Here is a 27,706-nt window from a genome sequence, read left to right as displayed (position 1 = left end):
ATATTACCTACTTTTATGATAACAACTCAACATGTCTTTATGTGTTGACACTTTTTTTGTAGATTTGATAAGACAGTTTAGGCAATTTTCAAGAAACCTGTGACGTCTTCAGTTCTGTGTTGTGAGGTAACATTGTGTCAATTAGGTGAAAGAAGAAGATCCTAAGATGAATTAATGAATACATTATTTACCATATAAATATATACTATAGCAAATAGATGACAATTACACTCAAGTACCATAACCACGTCCTTAACAATTGCATCATTCTCAAACAGTAAAATGTTATAGTAACATTTTTATTTCAGAAATTATGACTCAAGTCATTGCCGAACATATACAAATATTGTCTTAAAGTAAGAAAAGGTTATTTAAAGATACTATAAAAGTATAATAGTCATTAACCATGCAGTGTGACATGGAATCAACACATTTGTAATGTAAACAAAATATGCAAATTGTGTATTTCCCGTATGTTAGTTACATCACGTTATAAGATTACATTGCGGACCATAAGTGATTGTGGTGATATCTTCAATCAGATGTGTTTTCTGTGTAGTTTCTCCATAGCTTGAACCCACGATCAATTATCTGAAGATAGAAAAAACAACTGAAATGTCATCTTAAAACAAACAATGCAATCTTAACAAATACATGTATTGAATCGGAGAAATATGTTTAACCTTCACATGCTTTTGTTGACACACATCTTCAATGGATAAAGGATCAGGTGTTTTACGGCAGCACACTGCTGTGTCCCAACCCAGAGTCTCAGAAAACGGGTGTCTGCCAAGAAAACACCCACACACATGCACAATGCCAAGTGACAATCAGACTTGTGTCTCCAAGAAACAAATACAAATAAATATGATTCATGTATGCCTCCATGCACCTGGCAGAGGTAATTGTGCGGGGCTTCTGGGGATGTGAGGGCCCCGCATTACAGACTCTTCTTGGCCGTTTCTGAGAGCAGAGAGGCGGCTGGTTGGTTTGACTCGTCTTCCGTTGTGTGGAGTCAATGACGGGAAGCATCTACGGAGGAGCAAGTTTGGGAACAAGTATTTTACTCAATTCACGAAACACATGATTTCCATCCAGACCTGTCGTACCGCAGTGTCACGCTCACAAATGAATACTGCCTTCTGGTAACTTTATTCGGTGTGACCTGTTGCCGTGGAGGCTTCCAAAGGAAAAACAAACACACGTTTAAGGCAGATTGTGTGTGGCAGCTACGTGTTAGCTTCCATCGCGCTCCGCAGTGTTGTGTTGTGGCTGGTTTGTGTTACTAACCAAATCTCGGTTGCCTCGCTCCTCCTGCCAGCTCAGAGAGTCAGTCTCCTTGTCCAGCAGTCTGGAGCAAAGTTCACAGCAAGCAGAGAAAAACAAACCTCAGTTTAAAGAGCAGTGGAAAGTCTCTCTAAATGTGCTCCTGAACTAAACTTATCGAAGAAGAGTTTAACCATCCATGTCGATGCAGCATTTCCTTCATGTGTCTGCCTGCTTGCTGAAGTACCAACCTTTTAGAGAAAGCCATGTTTGTCAAACACAGGTCATGCATTCGTCGGAGCCGTCTCAAGTAAATCTCCGCTTTCCCGCTCGTCTCAAGAGTCTCTGGGATAATCTGTGATCGAGACAAAGTAGTAAACATCAGCGTTTACCTCTGTGAGGGGCCACACAGTGATAATAAAAGACGGCTGACCTATCAAATCAGGCATCCGGCCCTGGAAGCTCCTCATAAAGTGAGGCTGTAGGGTTGCAAATGTGGGGGCTTTCATCTGTGGGTGGCACATATTACATTTATCGATCATTTCCTTGTCCATTACTCGTTTTGTAATTTAAAAAGAGAAGACCCCTTGTATACGAGATGAGGTAACCATGGTGTAAAAGTCGTAGGTGTCACAGCCAGTGTCATTTCCCACAATGCTAGTGTCTCGTTTGGCGCCTCTCTCTCCTCCTCCAACACTCCACCCAGTGCTAACTGTCACACTCGGCTACTTCCTGATGTGGGCCTGCAGCACTGTGAATTAATGTTATTGATCTCTATGGTGCTATATAGATCCCCCAGCCCATTCATTCCTCAAAGGATGAAATGTAGGTGCAACTCAAATAAACTTCAGAGAACACAATCGAGTCTGCATTCAGTTTGCTTTGATAGAACTAAAAGGAAAAAGTGTTTTTCTATCTTTTAACAGATTTACCTAAAATCACTTAACATTACATCATATTTATAATGTTGTGTAGTGTATTTTAAAATGCTGGTATTCTCCTTTCAGGCCGCCACTTATTTCCATTTCACCCAGTAAGGTATGCTTTGATTTTACTCGGCATTGTTGCGTGCTAATGTAGTTTATCCGTGTAAATGGATTTTAAAAATGTAAATTTATATTCTATAAGTTTCTTTGCTTGCTGATTATCATAGTACAACGAAAGGAAGCCATATGGCAAACTGTGTGTTGTGAACAACACATTGACGTATCTAAAGCACTAAAGTTATCATATAAACTATATTTGATGGGCTCAAAGATGGTCAAACACTGGTATTGTCCTTCAATACATCCTCATTCATTTATCCCAGAAATATAGTGGATTAGATAATGAAAGAACATATCAGTGTAATGTAATATCATTAAAATAAAACTAAATATGACCTCAGAAGGACCACAGAGTGGATCACCGGCTCCCTGACGCTGTATTAGAAAGGTTGAATGTCTTATATTATTCTGAGTTAAAGTAAAGTGTTTCTTGTTCCCACACATGCAGGAAGGATCCTCACCAACACTCGCAGCCTGAACCCTGGAAGGACTCCTTCAGGATGGTGTGACAGGCCTGAGCTGTCAGCACCGAGCTGTGGTGAGTAATTCTTCTGCGTGCCGGCTGGCTTCCACCGGTCTGGTCTGACCACTGTTTGCCTTCTCCGGCTTTCCCTCCCGCCAGGCTCATGCTCTGTTTGCTCAGGCCCCCGGTTTGACACGGAGGTGAGAGAGAAATGAGTCCTGCATGCTCGTCCGTATATGCTCATCTCAGCACCTAAACCTCACCTCCAATGTTCTCTCCTGATCTCTGTACACTGGAAAGATGGGAAATAACGCTCTCTATGCCTCCAGCGCCTCTTAATATTATTTCTCAAGTTTCATGATTTAAACCATAAACTCTTCTCTTCGCTCTTTTGGTCATCGGCACGGTGAGCCTATTCCTTGCCACGCATCCGAGAACGGTATCAACCTCTCATCTAACTCTGTGCACGGAATAAAATAAGTTTATTGTTTGTTAGACTGCAGCCACATGCACCAAACACATAGGGGGCACATTTCACCTGCTACTGGGTCCATATAATCATAATTTACATTCAGGTGGTGAAAAGAGTCGGTTTGAGGAGTTAGTGGGGGATCACCGCTCCGGGTGTATTTGCCTCTGACTGGAGAGTAAGATTACTGCCTCTGTGGTTTTGACACTAACCTTGGGAAACATTTGCTCATTTTCATCCTTCATCTGGCTGCCACCAAAGATCTCCTCAGGACCAGACCCTTGCTGTAATAACCTACACACACACACACACACACACACACACACACACACACACATAGTAAATTCTACAGTTGGGAAGGATGAGAAGCCATCAACATGATACTTAACCTAATGGATAATGATTGAGGAACGTATTTCTCGTCCTCACGGCTGTGATGCATGCACAATAAATATTGGGTTGTTAAGATATTCCTAATGGTGTGTTACTTCTCAAGAGTAGCATGGTGTGGTGCAGCTCACACCAATAACACTGCGCACACAGGTGACACCACACTTTGTCTGCTGGGTGCAAACTGGCTCCAGACAGAACTCCTGAGCAAGAAGGCAGCGTTTACCCACAGGACAGAGCAGCAGGCAACAGACCCGCTAACACTAGTAGGAGGAGGCAGGTGGAGGAATGAGGATGTGGACCTGTCATATGTACAGTACTAGTGCCATAGCTTGATGATGAACAACTAATGATAACTCATTAAATTGTTGCCGAGCAAGATTCTACTGAATAAGATGCAGCGACACCAACCCTGTCTTATGTGCTAGTTCCAATCGTTGGAGTCAGTTTATAGGAATGGTCTGGTGAATCTCATTTTGTAGACCTGTAATGCATACTCGTGAAATTCAACATGTTGAAGAGACCATGACCAGATGGCCACAACGAGAGCAAATTACTGCCTCAACTGCACAATAAATCATAGCTGCTAATAATAAGCATATAAATAGCCACAAAGCAGAACAGATTGGATGACTTGGCTCATTACTTAAAAGGCATAAACAAAGGCTTTGTCGACTGCGTAACTTTTTGGCTTCAGCTCTAATTGCTTATATTTCGGGTATTTCTTACGGATGTGGGAAATGTGCCCGTGCTCACTCGCCATGTTAGTCTGTGGAGCGGTGAGATTTTCACACTGATGGAGGACTTGTCAGCGCAAGCCTTCACGTGCCTTCTAAGCTCCTGATGTCCCCGAGCCAATGAGCTGTTTCACGGTGGCAGCGTTGTGCTAACATCATACGTGCTTCTACCAAACAGAGTTCGGCCCTAATTAACAAAAAGTGGCCGACACTGTTCTGTAATACATTCACAACATGACATCACTAAACCCAAAGGGCACAAGGGGGATATGAGCAGGTGCACACATGTAAAGTGGATCTGAACTACATGCATTGGAGATCAGTGGATTGAATGGTGTGACTTGTGAACTTTGTATTTGATGCTCATAGCATTTTGGCTAATCGCCAGTGTTATGAAATTAAGAAACAATTGCAGAAAGCCCTTTGAGAGTAAAATTCTTCAAAGGGCTTTCAACGTAATAGTTTCTGCTCATTATCATTTCCAATAAAGAAAAGGAAATAAAGTAAAATACTGTTGAAGTGGCAGTTGCACTTGGGCCTCAGGAAAATAGCAGTTAAAACGGATGTGCTGAGAGAAGCTTAAGTTACAGGTCAAATGTGAACAATGAATGAAGTTACACGTGTCCAATTAAATGTAAGTGCAGAGTCAAGAGTCAGTTTGAGTGAAAATGCTAACATTGTAAGATATTTTAATTCCAATTAATTTTAGGTGACAACTCCAGCTGAAGGAAATCAGCTGAAGGGAAAATCCTGAAAGAATTTATTGTCAGTTCAAGTGTAAAGTTGTGTCAAGTTGAAAGACGGTGTCGGTTATAAGCAACATCTTCATGAAAGTTGGCTCTCAGATTATCTCTGCCATGTTTTGGTGAGTGGAACACCGTTTGCCTGGAAGCCCATACAGCCTCAAATGAGACAAACAGTTCAGCATCTGTTCGCAGTGCTGGCATGAAGTGACACCGCCGGTTCAATTGCTATATTTCTTTTGCAGCGGGCTTAATTACGACATTTTCCCCCGGATGATGTTTGAAGAGTCAAAGCAACCGCCCGAGGAGGGGAGTATCCAGCTTGTGTTTGGTCATCTCACTTCTACGTGAGTAATCAGCTCTCTCCTTCAGGAGGGCCAATGCTAAACAAGCCTGCAGTGGAGTCTGTGTTGGTTCTTACAGGCGGAGCAAACAGAGGCCCAGTGGACCGGAGGCCTCTACAGCTGAGTACCATGTCCCCGCCAGCCCTCCACCAGCTGCATCTTTCACACATACAACTTCAGACATGTAGATTCTCAAATACACAGAATATACTCTCTTCAATAAAAAAATAAATAAAAAAAAAAAAAAAATATATATATATAATTGTTCAAATGTATTTGAAAGATAATTAGCGCAATCATTTTATCCGGCTGTATAATATTAACAAAAAAACATATCAAAACCTCTACGTGTCACTTTAAAGCAGATGTGTGAAATGTGTCAAACTGCTGCTTTAAAAGTACTTAATGCTGGAGGCTGTATTATCAAAGCAGCAGAGATAAAGATTACTTTCACAGAATAATCGGTGAATGGTCAATAATACCCATGAGAATCAAAAAAATATACTGTCGTATTACTGTGTAGGTTGTCTCCATCTGGAGAGAACTTCCTCTCTTCTATCTTCAGCAGTGCAGGGATGCTTCTCTGAAGTCTTGTGTTGAGTCATCAAATCAGCTGCAGGTCTGCTTTCCAGCACTGTTAACATTTCATCAACACAAAAATTACAGCTACGGGTTTTTCCATAATAGATCAAGGATTTAAAAAAAATATATATACTAAATTACTCAACTCCTTATCCTGACATCCTCCAGACTATTGTGTAGCTGAGATGGAGGGCAGTTATATCTGATGCAGCGATAGAAGTCCTCCAAGTCGTGGTGGCTCCTCAGATGTCCTCGCTCAGCTAACTGCTTCTGGAGGTCAAAGATCTGAGAACAAAAATACAGCGACAGAACACTGATGAATGTCACAGGGAGAGATGAACCAATCAATGATGGATTAAAGTCAAGTGTCGTTGAGTGTCAGTACTGGGACAAAACCTACCAGGTAGTAGCTGGTTTTGGGGAGGGCCTTCAGGTATGAGTCATTGTGCTGCAGCTTGGTGAAGGCCAACTTCTTTTGTTTCTGAAGAATAAAAGAGAAGGAGGGAGAGAGACAGTTGGAGATCTGTTGTGGGAAGAGATATTTCAAGAGACCCTCCCTTGTTTCAGGTGCTGGGAAACAGAGTACCCAGAACAAATGAGAAGTAAACACGCAGCCACAGGAAGCCATTAACAAGAGCAAGGACCAATTAGGGCCCAGCAGGTGTTCTGGCCTTTGCCTGCTTTAGTCCTGCCTCACCTCTGTGTCTGTAACACAGCCTCTCGATCTGAGCTGAGGAAACAACGGGTAGTTTCATTTGCTTGGCAATTTGAAGTAGGATTCCTACTGGAGGGCCTCTATAGACCTTTATTGTGCTCTTATTGTCCTCCCCCAAGTGCAAGTCTTAGAGAGCACATTTACATCCTCCTGACGAAGCTCTGCTTTTACTGGAGGGTGTGTGTGTGTGTGTGTGTGTGTGTGTGGGTGGGGGGCAGATAAGACAGGATCTCTCTCATGTTAGACCCCCTCTATGCGGCCACTCTCTAAAGCTTATTGCTCTTTTCACACCGTCAGAGACGAGCAGACGGCAGAAGGAGAATTATATGCAAGAACAGGTAACTACAATTGCTAAAACCAAACAAACAAAAGAAAAGGAATAAAGAAGTGAAAGGATGTATGAGAGTGAAGGTCATAGTATAAATGTCATAATAATATCAGTCTTATCAACAACTTAAGTGGGACATGTCACAATTAGTAAAACCTTATTGTTGATGTTTAAATGAATTAATAGAGTCGACATATTTTACTTTGCAAATCATCGATCTTAATTGGTGGTTTTAAGGTCACTCATACTGATAAACATAATACATTTCAAATAAGACATTAAAAAAAATATATATAACAATTTGTAATGCTATAAATTTCCACATTAATAATTCAGTGGTGATTCAATTTACTCTTCAGGTATTCTGTTGTTTCTAATGTAAACAATATAAGGACCTGTCTTTGCTTCAATAGAATGGATGAACTGCTGAAACATCACTTGCAAATGATTTGTTTCATCTGCAGCTAGTTAACATTAAATTAAGTAGGTTCATACTACAAAAGTCCCATTCATCAACCCTGAAGCAGACTTTATTTTGCAAGACTCAAAGACTCACAGGAGTAAGTTGTAAACAGCAGCTGTAATTGTTTTCAATGACATGCATGTAAAAGAAAAAGTGGCTATGCTGTGAAAACAGAGCCTTTGATTAGCAGGGTTGTGTATTTGAGCCCAGACAACGTGTAACACAGAGTTAGGAAAACAGCAGCCTGGAAGCAAAATAGGCCTCCAAAATACTTGTCCTGCAGACTGAAGCTGAAATGTTGACTTGTACATTTTTACAGTTTACATCAAAACATTTTCTCTAGTAGTTACAAATGTAAAATCAAGGCTCATGTAAATCCTAATAAATATGACATTGTGAGATCTAATGCTGACCAAAAATGCAAATCAACTGCTCCGGGCTATTTGGACACAGAATGCCCTGAGAAAAATACCCCCCCCACCCAAAAAAAAATATTAAACAATTTTATTTTAAAATGAATGTGAAAAAAAAGAAACCAACAAAATAATCCACTGTGACCTTAGATCCCGCAATGAAGAAGAATAGCTCAAACAACCTGGACCATGGATGAACATAATCACATAACCCCGGTCGTAGTGCATAGAGAGAAGACATATATTCGAGACTGGATAGTTAATTTCATATAGTTGTGTAGTAACATTATGCATGGACACCATTGATGAAGGTGTTGCATATTTTGTGTTTCCTAACAAATAATATACTACATATTGAGAAATATAACTACAAGGCAAAAAACACTTGAAACCATTCAAACTGAATGTCAGAGATATCTTGACCTCTGCGACACACACAGATAAAGCCCTCAGACTACCAACGTCAACATCCAGTGATTTACCTGCTTAGTTTCCTTCTGTGCCTTCGCTGTGGCTGCCTCGTCGCTCCGCTGCAGACGCGCTCTCTGGGAGCGAACCTTGCCCGTGAGCAGGGCAGCGTAGCGGCGGCAGAGAGCGTCTCGGAGACGGTGCATGTTCCTGTACGCCTCTAGGTGGCGCTGGAGGATAATCACAGAAATGAAAGGACACTTCCTGAGAGGAAATGAGCTAAAGGTATACAGGCAGTGCTTCAGTGTTGACTACAAAGATAATGAGATGGTACATTGATTGGTGACTAAACAATGAGAAGTGGGTATTTCCTTCTACAACAATCTCTCATCGCATGATCGAGCTTTCGGGACAATTAATGTTTATTTTTAATTTTTATGTTCAGTATTTATCAACCTGGTCGAGCTGAGCCTGACCCCTGGCCTTGGCCTCTTGGTCCAGGTCTGGACCGATGTTACGCATTGCCTTCCTCCTCCGGGGCTCAGTTTTGACTTCATCCCCTGCCTGTCAACAGTAAAAACCCAATTTAGATGCTGTGGGAGTCAGTCAGCTTGCCTGACGATTACAAAAAGAATGCATGTTTGGTAATCCCTGTCATCTGCCAAAAGCAACCTCCCACACAACAGATTCACATTGTGTTCTTGCAATACCCAGACAAAAAAATAAATAATAAATACGGAGGAGGAATATGCCCACCTCCTCTCCAAAGCCCTCACATTATTTCCTGCATGTCTCTGGGAAACAATTTTGGAAGGCTGTGATCTGCTCTAAGTATATCATCGGGCGACAGTGTCCTTATTTAATCCTGATAAAGACGGGTACCCAACAGAAGTTGCAGAGAGAGGTTTTAGAGGCAGAATTCAACTCCTACATTGTGAAGAAAATGCTGTCTTGCCCCTGAGTAGAAAGAGAACATGTAAAATGGAAAATAATGCAAAATGTGGAGCATGTTACCAAAGAATGCTAATGGGACTAGCATGATGCATGCCACAGAAGATTAACAACAAAAACATGGAGCTACAGGCTCACTTTTATAACCCTTAAATGAAAAATGTACATGCTTGAAGTTTTATGGGGGGACAGTGCTCTCTGATCCAAGACTTCTCTCATGAGGTCGCCCCGTCTCAGGGAATGCCTCGTTCTTAGCTGGCTGCCACTGAATGACCACATTATTGGAGTTTATGGCCGAGTCTGTTTGGGAAGTGTCTGCTTTGTCTTTTCTCACAAAAGCTGCTGGAAAAGAGGGATTTATCTTCTCCGTTGCCACAGTAATACTGCCGTGGCAGAGTAAAGGGACCAGCAGTCCTTTTGCTCTCACTGCTGTGTGCAAAGTGTCGGTGACGGGGCGAAGGTGGCATCCATCTGCGCTCCCTGCCGCTATAAATCAGTGGAGGATAATGCAGCTGTCCTGCTGTACCACGTCACTCTGCTAGATAGTGAGCATGGTGCTGCAGCCATTTATTCTTCTTTTTTGACTCCTGATCCATGAAGAGAAAGGTAGAGACATTGCAGATACAAATAGAAAATAAAGATATTAGATGCTGCAGGTGTGAACAGGAGCAGCTTGTGGCAAAAGAATGAAAGAAGGCAGAGATGAAAAAAAAGGAAGGGAACAACTAACAACGAATGAAGACCAACCATCTCAACTTGTTGTCAGCTTCTGCTTCTTTAAATGCTACTTTTCCAATAAATACAAGTAGTTGAGCTACTTCAGACATGATAATGCGGCTCTCACCCGCAAGACAGACACAGTCAAGCTTGGCTTCAGGCGTACCAGACAGCAGTGAATACCAGAGAGAGGGACATAAACAAGGGCATGATTGAAAAGACACAATAGAGCAGGATTACCAGACTTTGGGTCACAGAGCCAGTATAATATCACCACGGGAGGGCCGACCGGGTCTTGGTACACACGGTACGGGCTCAGCTATGATCTCAGTCCGCAACATGCGACAACAAAAACACTTTGTGACACTGAATGGCGACAATGTGCCGTACTCTGGCAGCGTGTTTGTTTACTCACATTACATGGATGACAAATCTGTCATGTCCCGTCCTGGACCACAATAACAGGATAGCAGCAGGATAAAAATATGAAACTCTCACGAATTGATGAGTGGGTTATTTGAAATACCTTTCTGACAGCAACAGGTAATACGTGTGCATCCAGAGTGCTGGATCGATGAAGGCCTTTGCACTCAGATCTCATAGCAATTCCTCGATTGACCTTCAGAGAAAAGATTATTGGCATCAAATTCCAAAATAACATCCAACAACAATGTTACCTGAGTCATTTTTACAAAAATAGCTTACCAGTTGGTGGTGGACTTTTCAAACAAACGATTATGTCCTGAAGACAGACGACTGTGGCGTCTTCTGTCCAACATGTGACTTCAGAGTTTACTACACTGCGGTTACCAAGTTACAGAGAACAATGGAGAACCTTCACACTGTACACATGCATATGTTTGTGACCCTGAATGAAGATTGCATTTGTATCAAAGGCTGGCATGTGATTGCTGTCCGCCCCACACACACTGGTTTAATGGTCAGCACAATACAGTGTATAAGGCAGCTAAAGAGAACCAACACAGGCTAAATGTATCTTCAAATGTGTTTGGCTTGTTTCTACGCACTCAACTGGTCCCTGGCCTGCTGTTTCCCCCTGAGCAGTTCATGAAGTTCATTGCAGCAGGTATAACACATGGTTCTTTGTAGCTCAGAGTGCCACATACGTGTGGGAATGTCAGGATTAAGCTCTAAATTAAAACTGGGAATACCGTTGCTGCAAACCATGTAGTTCTACCACTTTGGGTGAAACTGTCCCCCAGATCTGTGGTGCAGCACTGTTTATTTGTTGTAGCTCCATGCTTTGCTTGGTTTGATATGACCCAGGTAAAGCAGACTGGAGGTCATTTCCTGAAGGGATCATGCACCTGGGCCCCTCAGTACACTGGTCAACCCTGCTTAATGAGAAATATAAGAGGCTTGCAACACTAATGTCCAAATGGCTTCAGGTAGCAACAAAGGATCCTTTAAAGAAGAAGTCTGGTCACTGGCCAGAAGTCGAAATGACTCATCAGCATTGTGGAACAGAATTATTCAAGAGCAACCAGACACATTTTCTTTTAAAAAAAGGTAAGTGACACTTGCAAAATTTAAAAAACAAACAATTTTACTTCAAATGGCATAAAGTCATCAGCTGAGAAAACGTCAGTCGGCATACAAATATTTTGTAAATATTAAATACTGTACATCGCTGATAAATCCCTACAAAGGATATTACCCTCTTATTAGAGGAACAAACAAACAGTCCAGTTTGGTTTCAGCAGCAGGCGCTATCAAGCCTGTTGACAGCGTATTGTTCTCCGGCACAAAGGAACGGGTTCACGTCCCTTTACGCAAACCCCCTGCCAATCCACAGGCATCCCACTGGAAACAAAAACCATGTGCAAAGGACGACAATATTAAGGTATTCAGTTCAAACTGTAACAACACATTGCGCTGGCATTAAACTCGCAAAGCTGCATTCCTGTGACCATATAAGAAGCACTGTTGGTTGCAATTCAGCTTTAATATCTTATTTCTGTTGAATGCCACATGTCCAATGCAGATGACTTATTTTCATTTTCCTCAATGCGTGTATTTATTTGAGACATAACTTAGCAAATAATTCCGAAACAAATTGACATTCCTCTGGACTGTTTTTTGTTGTTTTGTTCCTCCTTTGTGAACGTTTCATTTCTAACATTCAAATGTAAGACGCCATCGCAGCGGGCCTTCTGCATCGGTGCACCCTTTTCACGAGTTGATCATTCCTTCAGTCTGCAGTGTAAAAAAAGAAAAGGGAGAAAGCTCAGATGTCAGGTGTCAGCAGCCTTTAAGTTGCGGGAGCGCAGAAAGTTTGTCGACTTTTCCTAAAGCAGCGGCATTTTCGACCCCTCTGAGCCACTCTTTACATTTCCTCACGACAGTCTCGTCCACGTCTCCATCCTCTTCCTCATACTCCACATCGTCGTACTTGTATTGATCGTTCAACAGAGATATCTTAACGATGGCGGTGATGTCCTGCTCGGCGCACTCCACTTTGGCGACAGGAGCGCAGCCCTTGGTCGACCCGTGCGTCTTTTTGGATGGAAAAACTCGCTTGTGGCGGAAGTCTGCCGAGGCGCAACACTTCTGTTGCTTTGCCATCATCTGCTTTTCTAGATTTCGCTTCTGGATGACAAGAATGGCTTCAGGTGTGAGACTGAGGGTAAACTGAATCTCCTTCTTCCCTTCCTCTTTGCCGTTGAGGTGTCTGGCGGAGTCCATGGAGCTGGAGCGCCTGACTCTCTCGGATGAGTCCTGAGGTTTTGGTATGGTCAGCCAGGAGCTCTTTTCCTGGGTCTCCTGACCGTCACCTGCCTTCTGAGCGGAGCTTTTACGCTTATCTTGCTGGGCTTTTCGCCCCAAATTCCTTAAATTCGCCGACGTCCAAGAAGTGGACTGCTTCTCTTTATCGGACCCCCCTTTCTCTCCGCCAGATTTGCTGGTGTGCTCGGTGTGAGGAGGCAGTCCGATGGCTTTCTTTTTCCCGAATAGTTCCCTGCCCGGAGAGGAGATCCGCTGTTGGAGGCTGATGGGCGGAAAAGGCATCTTTGTGGTTGGAAGTGATCAGGATAGAAAAACGTGCAAATGTTCAAAGTGCAGATGGCGAGGAAGTCCTGCGCAAAGCGACCAGCGGCGCTCTGCGGGCATTATCCAACAGCGAGGTGAAGAGGGGCTGTTGTCGTGCACCTGTTGTCCGCACTGACTGGAGTTCAACTGGCGCACACTCACGGCCTGGCTGCTTTATGGTGGGGCTGGCAGGAAGGCGTGGTCACGCAAAGCACCAAACAAAGCCAGGCACGGTTTGGTGGTGATGTCATTCCATAATTTCCAAGTACTTCCTTTTAGCGATGAGCGACATCCATCTGATGGTCCTCTCATCTTTTCTCACAGCGCCTCTCTGCTGATTCACCGTCATTGGAAACGCACATGCTCATTAAAAATATATATATTATAAGCCTAAAAACATAACTTATCGTCAAATAATTGTGATTCAGTGAATGAATATATATTTTAAGTGAACATGTGTTTAAGATCAACGTGGTTCTTAAATGTGACTAATATTTCGTCTATATTCTTTTTCACTAACAGCGTGTTAACGTGAACAAGTTGAGAAACATACGTGTGCATTCTTCATCGCATACTTACATTCTTGAGTTTATAGATATACCTCACATGTACTATAAGGAAATAAAGATATACCATTTGGTCCTTGCTGCTGTAAAACAACTCCATCTGTCCTTGAACTAACAAAACATGTCATTGGCTCAATGCTTTCAGTCAGTCAATATTTAAAATATCAATCAAATGATGTATGAAGATGGTCTTTTGTTGTTCTTTCAGCCATGCAGCCATTGGGAGACATCCAGAGGAATACCCAGAACAATATAGATTTCTCCTCAGTTTTGCTAATGGCTGCACTTTCACACCGACAGAGAATTGATTCGATATGATTTTGTTTCCTTAATGTATACGAGTGTAAGAGGAGAAATCAATACTACCTTGCAAATCTGTAGTCTTTAGACTGTTTATCTGACTGCCTGAGGATGTTGAGCTTTTACAGTTTTTGAAACATTTTACCATTTATTACTTAGCTGCTCTGGTGATTACTCTATCAATGCGAGTGATTTCCGGGAAAGACAATATACATTATAGTGTACAAATTAATTGCTTTAAAGACAAGAAAAACAGGGGGCCCATGGTGGTTTAATACTTACATCTTTTTTTGTGTTTGACTTTCTAAGACTTGAGTTTTATCAGAAATTTTTTCAACAAAACCAAAAATGTATTTAGGTCAACAGCCACTGACTCAACATTGGAATACAAAAGTATGATGGAGGGTTTTTACAAGATGAGCTGGACCATTAAGCTGGAGGGGGACACAGACTTGTGGTTGTCGTGGTGACGTGGGATCCCTCCTCTTTGATATAACAATGGATTAGATGTAAAAAAGAAAGGAAACAGTATTGACACTGAACAGATTTATGAGGTCAGGGTTCTTTCCCATCATCCTTAAACTTCGCTGTAATCCAAAAATTGCAGGCAAAGAAAACCGAAATCAAAATCAACCACTCAACAGAATGTTATCCCTCTGATTAATTGCTCAAGGATTTGCTGGGTCCCTGCCAAGTTGGTTGAAAAAGTCTTACTGAGGGGAGATTTGGTCCATGCTAATCCAACACCAACACGTAACATTATCCAAGCGTCTAATGAAACTATGTGTGGGCTGCACAACAGGAAGTGCAATGCTGTTGTTCAGTCGCGTCAAGCAGAACGAGGAGGCGGTGAGCTTATTATTTGGGCAAATCCTGCAGCCAACACAAATGGAAACAGGATGCCCTGAGACTTTATAGCGCTATTGACCATTAAACTGCTTTCAAATATATTAGCCATACATGATACCAAAGGTCCAAGTAATATATAAAATACCAAATAAAGACCTCCTCATCAGGATAATGGGAACATCTGCACCACAGATGGGGGGAAGGTTGAGGTTTTATGAATTTTCTGGAGGAGGTTGTCATGACAACCACATCCTCAAAGGCTATGCCAACATGCCGAAGCAATATAGGGAACAAGATGCAAGCTATTCTGGGTTATTGGGTCACATCAAAAGCACAATGCTCAGAAAAGTGGAATTAATGGGGTGATTGCTACATCTGGCATGAAATCAACTTTAAAGAGGAGAAGCTATGTTAATGTATTTTGATGAGCGAAGGGCAGCAGGTGTGTTCAAACAGAGAAACAGATTAGACAGGAGCGGCTTTTTTTAATTATTTCTCTTGAACTGGGAAAAAAACTTCAAATGGGTGGACATCAACATTTCCAGTGCATTATCAATGAATGAAAATAATCATATATAAACATGGAGTAGCATCTGAGAGCCTCACACAGTTCCGTAAACAGAAATAATGTGTTTTAATAATGCTTGTGTGTGAGAACACAGAACATTACTGCATACATAGGAATATACCAAACACTGTATACATATATACATATATATATATATATTTATGAATGAATAATGTGAAGGCACTCAGTCAAAATTAATTCCCTGCACTGAAATAGTTTTAAAATCCTCAAAAACACAAAGGAATATCTCTAAATATATTAAGCATTAGATGCACTCATCTCTTCCACATCAATAGCAAAAGCAAAATATGTTATAATCTGATTATAGTTATAGCCCTTCAGCTGGACTTAAAAAGTGAGGATTCACAGTATGAAACAAGCCATAGTAGAAATCTGGAGATAGTGTATAAACACAGATGCATATTTTACAGAGCGACTGTTCTTACAGTTTGCATATTAGGACCAGTCTTCACTGACTGAGGACGAAGGAGTCCTAACTCAGACAGGTTGTGAAGCATTTCATCACAGCATCCCTGTGAATACAAAATAAAAACCAGCATTATAAACAATGCAAAGACAAAAAGCGGTGAAAAGCAATGAAGGAATGTTTGAGTGTTGTTCTAAAAAGATGACATTTTGTCATGCGTACAAAATTAAAAGCGACATAAAGAGCACTTCCGCCCTTTTGTTTAGATGTTTTGTGCTGGGCTTGTCATGAATAAGTGAGTGTGATTTGGCTGGGAAGCACCACATGCTCCGAGTTATGGGGGCTCCCTTTCTCCAGGTATAGGCATTGAGGGATGATGCAATACGAGCGATCGCCATGGAAACCACAGACGGTCGCTGCGTGCTCCATTTCCCTCACACCTCTTGCCATCGGTGCGTTGCTATGCAGACTTTGCCTCGAGCCACGGTGAAATTTCAGTGGAGGAGGTGTGGGACCAGTCAAGGTTAAAAGGAGAAGGGGGGATCATAAGCAGTCTAGGAGGGAGGAGGGGAGGTCGGTGGACAGAGGAGACACGCTCCTTCAAATGCTTTGCTTCGTCCCCAAAACAAACATTCAACACCAGAATGCTCATCTTCTTCCTCTCATTCAGCATGAGTTAATTTTTTGCATTTTTTATATAATCACGTACGGCTTGGTGCCATTTTGCTTCCCTAAAAACACAAATAAATGATGATTTATTTCTGATTAAACACCAGAGCAGCACAAGCCTTACAGCACTGTGGGAAGTGCAGCAGGTTTCTGTATCTCGTGTTAAAGGTTATAAATAGGCAACAAAGTAAAACACATTAACAGATCAAGTCCAGGGGCCATGTGGTGTTGTGGCTAACCAGGTATCAGCTGGTTGACCAGCGGAGGGAGAGACTGCAGTCTCATGCGTCACGCAGAGGGAACGAGATCTGTGATCAGAATATGCTGGTCCGTGGCAAACAATAGAGAGATACATGATCAAATCTAAATTAAATGAAAAATGGATTAAAGTAAGAAACTTAAAGCGAATAGACAATAATGTGTTGACACAAAGGGTAAAAAAACCAACAACAACAAAGGACACAAATAAATAAGTGTTTATCAGGATTTCAAAATTCAGCTCAAGGTCGGTCCATCACATTTGCCTGTTGGAATTTGGTTTTTGGAAGGGTGGCACGGCAAAAGGTCTTTGTCCCAGCTTTGTGTTGTGATAAGCATTTGGGTTGGGGGAGGGGGACTCTGGGTGGCTATGGAACGTCTCTCAGCTGTCAGCATAGATTATAGGGTTGCCCAAAGACACAAGGCATTTGGGCTGGGAGCGGTGGGGGGGGGGCTTCAGACTTCTCACTAAATGAGACATAACCCTTCTTACAGCTGGACTGACAAAACAACATCACACCTTGTGCTTGGTTTGGGGAAAGCACTGGGGTGGTACCCCGAGACGTGAACATCCGAGTATCGGGGAGAATTTTCTTTTAGTTCCAATTCTTTACTAAAGTGTGCCCTGAAGAAATGACTAAATAATTCGCTTTAACATTTCGGATGCTGGTAGGCTCTATACTGCACATTATCTACAATAAAGACCAAGCAAGTCAGTAGGTGAGAACGACCAGTGAGGGAGTTGTTGATCCTCTTCTCTTATGCAGGACGGACTATTTGGGTCTTGATCTAATCAAAATTTCGCATTGTGCTTCGACCCTATTGAGCTCAACTTAAGCTCATCACAAGTCATTTAAAAGCTACACTTGGGAGATAAATATTGAGGGAAATGTGTCTGAAAGAGAAATTATTGCAAAAACAAATGATTTCATTCAGATAATACAGACGGAGCAAATAGCATCACAGGGCTGAAGCACAGAGGGGCGTGAAACAACAAGCTGCCATTTGCTTGACATTAAGTGCTTGCACTCGTCGTTGGGGGAGGGGGGAATTACAGCCATATGTTGGGGGCAAACAGTGTTTTGAGATAAATGAAAACATGTTTTCATTGAAGGTTCACACACAGGATTCTCTCCAGTTAGTTTGTAGAGAGCGTTATGAAGATATGAATAGTAGCTCTTAAAGATGGAGTTCAATCAGTAACACGTATAACTGGACATTACATTAAAATCACCTTCAGGTCAACGCAGACAAAACATTAAATCATACAATCAAGTCGTCTTACCTGGCAAATGGAATGTAAGAGATGCTATACCTGGAACAGAAAAAAACAAAAACGTCAGGATGAGGCGACAACGGCAAGTTACTGCCTCAAAGATATTCTTAAAATACATTTCTGTTAGCACGTATATCACATTATTTGATGAATGTGTAACGTTTCCCTAAGATGGCTTCAACGTTAGATTTGGTTTGTGTCCGCTCTCGGGCCACATTCGTGAAATAATGGAAGCGAGCGGTTATGTTTCTAAAGCTGCGTCATCATGACACAGATGTTCAACATGTCTTGTAGATGATTGCAAACACATTCTGCTGGATTTCAGCGTGTCATCGCTGGAGATCTCAGGATCTTAACAGAAAGTTCACATGTTTTATTAACAACGCTCGTCTGAATGACGTCATTGTATTGTAATGATGTGACGTAAACGAGATTATAGATTAAGGTACAAAATATCACCACAAAGAATGCCGGATTTAATAGTAGATTTAGGTCTCACTAGCGGCCTGATCACGGCGTCCTTATGAGCAGAACGCCAACATGTACAATGTGTGGTCAAAGTCAAGCAGTAATTATTGGGCTGAAGGGTCTTTAAGGGCGCTCTGCGAGGGGATTAACCAAAACTGATTGTGAAGGAATTGGATACACAGTAATCTTTACACTCATAAATCCAGATGGATTGGTAGACAAACACAGAGCACAACAAAAAACACAATACCCCGTCCTGGAAATGATTATTGCTGAAGGGAAGGACAAAAAAAAAAACCTCACCTGAAACACATTTGAAATATGTGAGGAATCTGGTACGGCAGTTGGATGATTAACTACACCCCGAGCCTGAGCTTTAGGAGGGAACCCTCATCTTGTGCTGGAGACATCTCTCACATGAATGTCCCGAGTATACAGGACTGTCTCAGAAAATTAGAATATTGTGATGAAGTTCTTTATTTTCTGTAATGCAATTAAAAAAACAAAAATGTCATGCATTCTGGATTCATTACAAATCAACTGAAATATTGTAAGCCTTTTATTCTGATTTATTGCTGATTATGGTTTACAGCTTAAGAAAACTCAAATATCCTATCTCTAAATATTAGAATATCATGAAAAAGTATACTAGGGTATTAAACAAATCACTTGAATTGTCTAATTAACTCGAAACACCTGCAAGGGTTTCCTGAGCCTTGACAAACACTCAGCTGTTATAAATCTTTTTTTTTACTTGGTCTGAGGAAATATTAAAATTTTATGAGATAGGATTTTAGAGTTTTCTTAAGCTGTAAGCCATAATCAGCAATATTAAAAGAATAAAAGGCTTGCAATATTTCAGTTGATTTGTAATGAATCCAGAATGCATGACATTTTTGTTTTTTTAATTGCATTACAGAAAATAAAGAACTTTATCACAATATTCTAATTTTCTGAGACAGTCCTGTATAACCTAAATAAAGTCAACTACACAAGTATGTTCATGAAATGTTTTGTCAGTCAGTCGTGCGTCGGTGTCCTATGGTCACTTCACAGGATTTTGCTCCTGTGTGTGTCGACTACTTATTCCAGAACCACCTTCACACAGACGTCGGAGTGCCTGCGTGGGAGTGCACTCTGCCCACCCCCCGTCTGTTAGGAATGAGCTTGAGATGTGTGGCTTGTGGTTACCATGGTGATGCCTCTGAGAGAGCAGGCCGAACGGAAGTGAATGTACAACACGTAGGTGCAACAGCAGTCTAGTGATGGAGCTGACGGGGTCCTGCTCCAGTGATGCAATGGAATAGTCTGTTCCCCTCCTCCTGGGGGGGGGGGGGGGGGATTGTGTTTCTATGCACATTCACAAACCTGAAAGCCTTTTGTTACTGCTGTGCAAATATGTTCAAATTAATGAACATACAAGTGCTCACATGGCCGTACACATCACTCACAGGCCTCACTATGCACTGCCATGTTGGAGCTGACCAACCCCGTTGGTCTCGTTACTCAATCGAGTCAGAGTTATCTGCAGAAGTCAGAAAGCAATACTTATACCAGTATGAACGCTAGCACCCAAACAAGTTTACATTATGATACGTTATATATTTACGGTTAATGGATTGATTGCTTAGTACGATGAAATTTCTCAAAGCCAAAAGGTGACGCTTTGTCAGACCAGTTTTTAAAAAAAATTCACGCGTTGGCCAATTTAGAATCCAATTAACGTGAGCATCATGTCTTTGGACTGTGGGAGGAAGCCGGAGAACCCAGAAAACCCACGCTGACACGGGGAGGAGAACATGCAAACGCCACACAGGGCCGGACCACCCAGACCGGGATCCCTCCTGCTGTGAGGCTCCACCACCATGCAGCCCCATTACCATCGGTAAAACTAATCGAGGACCCAGGGGTGCCACGTATTCTCAATGAACCGTTTACCTGCGATACCTCTGCCAGTGACTCCAGAACAGCAACACAGACGGCAACACCTGAGAGTCTCTCCGTCCATCCACACTGGCAACGCCTCTTCCTCTACATGCCAAAAGTACACCGACCTACCTGCCCGTCTTCTGACAACATGACTGACTCTACGGATACGTCAAGCAGATGTCACTGACTGCTCATGGAAACCAGGGCAACCCATTTGAGTTTTTCTATTATCTTACATGTGTGTCTAATCTAATAATTGTATACGACACTTCCATGATATGATATTTACACTTCATGAGTGACGAGTACAATAATTGATAACTGAGCCACAGTGGAGTGACGGCTGGTCACACTTACCATGTCATTGCCAGAAACTGCAAAATACAGAAGATGATAGCAAGCCCCTTTTTATGCCACTGTAAAAGAAAGACAAACATAAGGGTTATTATAATCGTGGAAAACACTGCACTTAAACAACAAAGACCACGTGTGGACTGCTTACCCAAAACACTGCACAAAGAGTCAAGACCAGGCAGAGCTGATGGAAGAAGAAAGGAAAGGTTATCTTGTCTGCTGGCAGAATGACCTTCACTATAGGACACTTGATTCTGTTCAGTATTTCACATTAAATATTAAGTTTTAACAACAAAAGCCACTGAATGCACTAAGAAAAAACGATCCGTGTCGAGTCGGTGAAGGCAGCTACAATGTTAATGCATTGAGGCCTCGCGTCCAAAAGGAATTTAGAGAGAAAAGTGTGTCTAAAACCCACGATATTAAGGTATGGACTACTCTCCAATACACAGCGAGATATAAACGAGGTTCTAGCGAAGCATCTGGCTCAACTTAGAGTTTAAAGTAACGTCAAGACTTGTATTTACCAGCATGACGATGGTGGCTATCAGTCTTTTTGGTTCAAACATGCGCTTCAGCTGTTTTAGTGGTCCCATTAGGAAGCAGGTGCTTTAGAGGAACAAAAACAGAAACAACATTATTACAATATGTATGCATCAGCAAAAAGGTTCATTGACCTGTTAAAAAAGGTTCAGCCATCAAATCTTTGCGATCATGTTTTTTTACTTTCTTTTCCATAACTCTTTTGAAAGTCATGTACTGTACAAATATCATCTTGGTCAGCTGTCTCTCACACACACACACTCACACACACACACACATGAATAGCCTCGCCGCAAGACTCAAATTCACACAACATGCTGGGAGTACATTTTTAATGCCCCACACCACAGTGACACATTTCAAGCCTCCTCCATGATGCATGTGTGAAGGCGGTGAATGGGACGGGACAAAAGGCGGTCCCTGCCAACGAGTCACGTGGCTCTGGACTGGGTAGAGTTAGTCTGTGTAACGTCACATCTGTTAGATGAGACATCAGAGTCGTCGCTGTTCTTCCTACCGGTCTGCTGAGAGGGACGGACACTCTCATCAACTGCTCACGAGGACACACACACACATGCACATGCTGCTACTGCGGGACAGGAAGCAGTGAGATACCGATATGAAACCAATGTCGGAGGGTTTTATGTTTATAAATGTAACTTTGTTGAAGGAAAAGACGTTCTGGTTGCAAAAGGAAAGAAAGAAAATAGACACCCTTTACCAGCCTGCCGGAGTAAAAATAGGTTTCAAAGGAGATTGTTCAAATTGAAGCGATTTTTTAAAAAGTTAAACACTTGTATTGCTTGTCGAAAGGGGCTCATATGTTTATTTTATTGTTATAACATTGCAAGTGACTTGTGAAAATAACAGTTTTCACTGATATTGGCGACATGAGGTAACCAAGTAATCTTCTTGCAGTCAAAGTGACACAAATACGAAAATTGCATTAAGCGCCTTCAGATATGTCACAGTCTTGGTTTGGGTCGGTAAGCTGCGCTATGAAAGCAGGTGACCCAGTTTCTTTACGTAGCCAAACCCTCTGGACATATGATACCTGACAACTGCCCTGTCTTAAATGCCCTCAACGGTTCACTGTCAAAGAAGTCAAGGACGGCTTGATTAGATCTAGCCCCTGGCTTATTGAGACTAAATAATCCAAAATGTAAAACAGTGATGGGAAACTAAATTCTCATATTACATAACATTGCCATTAAACTATAAACAATAAGGATACGTCAGCATTTATATAGTGGTCAGTATTGCAGCATCATTAGAGCGCCCAGCCAGATCTCACTAATGAAGTAGAGTGCAAGTTCGGTCGGAAGACCACACACATGCCTAAGCCCGTCATTTATTTCTCATACATCTGCCAATCGCTTTTTCATACATGGTCCCTCATTATGTCCTTGTTGTCATTTCTCGGGGCTGTCAATCATGACACCAGCTGTTTAGATCATCTGGTCATCTCTTCTCTATCCAATAAGCACAACGGAACTATTGCATCGGTAGCTAATCATCTTGCTGCAGTCTCTTTTAAATATGGCCGTCTCTCTAGCGTCAGTTCATTATCATCACATATATCTGTTAATAATAAAAAATGATCTTTCCTTTATCCAACTGGTCTCTCCTGATTGGGATAATGTCGCACTATGTCACTGGGATGGAATTAACCTTGTATAAAATGCTCCCATGTATTTATTAATAATAACAAACACCAATCCAGGAGCCAGTCTGTTCCCACTGACCAGTGTAATCTTGACTAAACACATGACTTTCGAACAACATACAAATAAGATGGAGGGCAGAATTAATTATATAATATAGATCACATTTGAATAAACTAAATTAGGTGCTGTATTAACCCTTCACCAGCACAGTGATTGCATGAAATGTAAATGTTTAGGTTTACGAAGTGCCATGTCACTGCGATGGCAGTTCTTTCATTTAGATTGTGTCTTTTCATTTAGATGAGCCTGTTCCATGAGTCTGTTCCACGAGTCTGGTCCACGAGTCTGGTCCACGAGTCTGGTCCACGAGTCTGGTCCACGAGTCTGGTCCACGAGTCTGTTCCATGATTCTGGTCCATGAGTCTGTTCCTTCCTCCACCTGGTTGTCACGATCCTAAAATTATAACTTCTATAGATACCTGCCATAAATATCATGATACCCGATACCAGAATTAAATACAATACCATAAATACGTTATATTATCAATATGATACTGCTATATTTATCTACAGTAGTAATAAAAAAATAAAAAAATGTTGAAGCCGAAGACTTCAAGTCTCAAAAGCTCCCCAACTTAACGCCACTCGCTGTGAGAGCGCTGCGCAGCGCATTGCGTGCAGACAGCATTTAACGGAGCGGAGCAGCGCTCTCTTAATGAAGTGTCGGTGCTAAAAATATGCAAAATCATATCGTTTTTAACGTACGGGTACTTTGTTAGTATCGATACACCGTGCAATATTACAGCAGTAGATGTAGCGGGCTGACATTCAAGCTAACCCGAACCCACCAAACGCTGAAGACATCTTGACGCTGATTGGCCGAGACTCGACACGTCCCATCAAAGATGTTTTATTGCGAAGATCACCACATCGCATTTTCTCCACGTCTCACTGGAATCTCATAAACGGCGGACGGCCAGTTGACCCCCCCCAAAAAAAAAAAAAACTCTTCGGATCTACACTATTCACGTGGATGACCTGTTTTGATTTCAAAACGGCGAATTTCATCGGAAGGTGAGAAGTTTGCAGGTATGTAAACTGTTTACAAGAAAAAACTTGGAGGTGTAACTGGTTCAAGGATGACTAACAGAGTAGCGCGTCGTCAAGGAAAACCAGTTTCAGAGTTCATGAGCTCATCATGTGTCGTATTCCTGGCAGTGAGTCATGGTAATGAAAGAAATACATCAAGTCATTACAATTCTCTGACCTCGCCAGTTTGAGTCGGACTCACCTGGAAAGAGCTGCAACGTTCCCTATAGTGTAGAAGACGGCGAAAAGCTTGATTCCATTCGGAAGGAACAGCAGTGCTGAACCCTGACGAAACAAGAAAAGTCTGCGTCAGCGAAAGAATAAAGTCATCGAACTTTCACACACGAGCATCTAAATGAATCCTACACTTTGAGATGATTGAAGGCTTACACCCATGTCATTTATTTTCTTGGCACAAACACAAATCAACAAGGACTCCTGTGAGCTGTCCATGGGGTTTACTGACATATGATGGGCTCCCCCTAGTGCCAACAGACAATATGAGGCGTTGTTTAACATGCGCTGCCTGCATGACAAGCATGACGACTATCTGGACCACTTGGAAAAAGACCGAGTGTCACACTCAGTGTAAACAGAGTATGCATCTCACCATGAGAGGAATAATACTTACAGGCCAGTTATGAGTTAAGCTTTCAAGAAGATGGAGCAACTACCCTTTTAATCAAATGGTGTCATTTATTCGTCATAAGGACATTCAATCAACTTGACGCACATAACTGCATCTCCCGGATGGAGCAAGTTCTGCTTGCATATTTCGACAGAAAAAGGGATCATGTGGCTGTGTGCGCAGATATCCCAACTCGGTGACTTTCACCACCCAGGCCGACTGCTGGGGCTTCGTCAGTGAGAATCACGATGTGGAGGCTTCAAAGTGTTACTTTTAGCTCTTTCCTGGCAGCCTGTGGGTGTTAATTAAAGTACAAGTGACAATTAACAATCACTATCTGCACTATAATCTGCAAGCTTCAGAAAACAGCATTTTTTTCTTGATGTCATTTGCCCAGAGCGAATGTTAATCTGTGAGTTTTATAGTGCCTATAAAGCAAACATGAAGAAATAACTTGGACAGTTCCTGAAAACAATAACAGGGTTATGTCTGCTCTGCATTCCTGATGTCAGCATCAAGTCAGGGAGAACACAAAAGATGCCTTTTCACCATGGAAGGCAGAGACACTCACGAGTATTGAACACAGGATGCCTCCAGCAAAGCAGATGACAAACCATTTCACCCGGGCGCTGTAGCTGAGTGTGCTGGCATCAAGGACCTGGTGAGAACAATGGGAGGATGTCACAAGACAAGTCCAAAGGCCCGCAGGACGACCCAAAGGCCTTCTACTGGAGAGTCAACACACACACACATGCACACACATGCACACACGGACACACACAGATAATCTGCAAGGAAATGCAGAATTGCAAACGTGGCACACTATATGTTGTGCCAGAGTGAAACTTTGAGTTTGCAACAATTACTTAAAGTTACAATCACGTGACCTGTAATATAAAACAGTCTTCAAGTCAGCATCTTACCCATGTTCCTCCTCACCAGGAATGCGTGTAAAAAGTGCAGATAAACAAACAATACAATTTATTGAACGCTGCCAGACAAATATAAAAAAACACATTCAGGAATAATACAGCTGCTATGTTAGCCAACTTAATGTCTATGAAATGCTACAGCGCGTAACATGACATGTTTTAACTAACATTAGATAACCAACTACTTAATGAAACAACAACGTATCTAGCTAACGCTAACCGGAAGAAAACAAACCACTTTCACGACAAAAGCGGGTCTCTCATAGAGAAAAACAAGTCCTTGTTGTATTAGATTGTATCTGCTTAGCATTAGCAGCGTGGACTGTCCTACAGTTAGCTCGCGGTACCTGGTCCGTGAGACCCAGCTCTTCGTTCTCCTCCTGGCCGCTTAACACACGACGGAGCTTGTCCATCGCTGGAGGCTGTTCGCTAGCAAGTGGCCACGAAAAGTAAGAATGTCTATATTTCCGACTGCACGTCTGCTGTTTATGTCTGAAAGTTTTGATCGCAGAAGTGACAAGTTTACACTTCCTGCCTTCCTGAATGGTGCTTTATGTAAGCGCTGACCTAGAGTCAGTTTTTCTGCAGCCAAGGTTAGCCTACGTCTACAGAGAGGCTTTTTAAATAACCGATCGCAGATCAGCTTGTGAAGGCAACTTCAAAACCCCCACTTCCTCGCAACTGCTGCTGCGTTCCATGGCTGTGGGAAATAATGGTTTTACACAATGAACGGTGTACGAACAGAACTACCCTAAATAGTGTGCTCTTTTTAGACTATATCGATAAAGTGTTGGCATTTCGTGTGCTGTTGGTGCTTTGCTATATTAATTCAAAGTAGGAGTTGAGAGAAAAGCATATTTATTAAAGCAAAGCAGACTGTATACGTATTGCTATATATTTGACTTTACATTCAATATGTTATGGCTTTACCAGACACATACATATAACCTGTTTCAGAGGTCTAGGAAAATGCCCTTAAAAAAGCGTTTCTTCACTTGGTTATACCTATTTACTTTTCATTGCTTCTGGTTATTAAATATGTGGACGCCAATAAAGTTAAACACTGTTTAATGATCCTTGCCTTTGCTTTTATCTCGCTTTGTCGCCATCCAGTGGAAGTATAACAATAAGGAAAATAAACAGTTGCCACTATCAGTACAGTCAGGGCTAGTTCCTCTTGCTGTCATGACCATGCTTGGTAGTTTTATTAGCGGGTCTTGTACAGACTGCAGAGAGTGCTTTCTCTAACGCAATGCATAACTAAGGATACTGGTTATCAAACAGCATTATTTTAATGTATTTTTCAGAAAAAACATACTACAAAATGACACATGATTTGTTTAAATATCTCAAACACCAGGATAACAATCTATCACTTCTATTGAGTATATCTTGTAAGTGTATATATTTGCCTCAATTCTAAGATGATCAATAAAAACACTAAACACCGTCAACTTATATTGCTTTAAACTGTCATGCTATTGGAGGGATATCTGTGACAACCTGTATCCACTGGAAATACCTCCTTTTACTGCTTTTACTGGAACGACAACATAATACGTCACTATGTATATTCTGTATGCTATTAATGCTTTTCACTGTCAGTTATTTGGGACAAATTATGTATGATAATCATGTGACTGATTACAGGAACCAGTACACACAGCATCAGATCAGAACCACGGCTTCAACAGGACAAGGATAGATCAACTATATTTCCCCAGACAATTTTTTTTTTCTAATTGAATGATGTAAGTTCAGCTTGTGTAGTCACAGCATTACGCTTTTGCAACACTCAGAGTGATCCACATAGATACTTCCTCTTGTAAGTGACATTTTAAAAACTTCTGAAAAGCACTTAATGCAACATTTATTTAGTCAAACTCATTTGTGAGTGACAGAGAGAAGCTGATGCTTTGTGTCATGCACCTGAGTAGCTTCTCCTTCCATCATTGAGATACATTACTCCTTGTGATACAGGCTACTAATATAATAACATGGATTATATTTTACTGCTAATATACATTCAAAAGTATTCAGCTCAGCCAACTGAGCGAAGGCTAGTTTTCAGATGTTTGTGTGTGTCTCATACAGTGT

The 27,706-nt window shown here is 41.8% G+C and overlaps 3 protein-coding genes across 8 annotated transcripts; all 3 read right to left on the bottom strand.

Moving 5' to 3' along the window:
• Positions 1-280: 280 nt before the first annotated feature.
• Positions 281-10,960, bottom strand: si:ch211-130h14.4 (uncharacterized). Of its 6 annotated transcripts, none has more exons than XM_056435751.1 (14): positions 10,741-10,960; positions 10,562-10,654; positions 8,824-8,931; positions 8,442-8,597; positions 6,441-6,521; positions 6,187-6,325; positions 5,975-6,092; positions 3,457-3,538; positions 1,518-1,621; positions 1,291-1,351; positions 1,110-1,180; positions 893-1,032; positions 684-786; positions 281-591 (listed from the first exon to the last, which is right to left on the bottom strand). In XM_056435751.1, exons 2-13 carry the CDS (start codon positions 10,634-10,636, stop codon positions 686-688), a joined length of 1,236 nt encoding a protein of 411 aa, XP_056291726.1. In that variant the 5' UTR covers positions 10,637-10,654; positions 10,741-10,960; the 3' UTR covers positions 281-591; positions 684-685. The 6 variants fall into 6 exon arrangements, with proteins under 6 accessions (XP_056291726.1, XP_056291725.1, XP_056291724.1 ...); XM_056435750.1 differs by having other exon boundaries at positions 281-610; positions 1,127-1,180; XM_056435749.1 differs by having other exon boundaries at positions 1,127-1,180.
• A 620-nt stretch (positions 10,961-11,580) lies between these two features.
• Positions 11,581-13,268, bottom strand: prr18 (proline rich 18). The gene has a single exon (XM_056435781.1). The coding sequence runs from the start codon at positions 13,063-13,065 to the stop codon at positions 12,298-12,300; it is 768 nt and encodes a 255-aa protein (XP_056291756.1). The 5' UTR covers positions 13,066-13,268; the 3' UTR covers positions 11,581-12,297.
• Positions 13,269-15,266: 1,998 nt separating this feature from the next.
• On the bottom strand, positions 15,267-26,154 carry sft2d1 (SFT2 domain containing 1). The gene is made up of 8 exons (XM_056435746.1): positions 25,957-26,154; positions 25,249-25,335; positions 24,252-24,334; positions 21,278-21,359; positions 20,899-20,934; positions 20,754-20,812; positions 18,009-18,038; positions 15,267-15,902 (listed from the first exon to the last, which is right to left on the bottom strand). Exons 1-8 carry the CDS (start codon positions 26,020-26,022, stop codon positions 15,863-15,865), a joined length of 483 nt encoding a protein of 160 aa, XP_056291721.1. The 5' UTR covers positions 26,023-26,154; the 3' UTR covers positions 15,267-15,862.
• Between the last annotated feature and the right edge of the window lie 1,552 nt (positions 26,155-27,706).

This window comes from Pseudoliparis swirei, chromosome 17, assembly GCF_029220125.1.
Source record: "Pseudoliparis swirei isolate HS2019 ecotype Mariana Trench chromosome 17, NWPU_hadal_v1, whole genome shotgun sequence".
NCBI lineage: Eukaryota > Metazoa > Chordata > Actinopteri > Perciformes > Liparidae > Pseudoliparis > Pseudoliparis swirei.
Note: the sequence above shows the minus strand (reverse complement) of the source record. Positions and strands in the feature narration are given on the sequence as shown.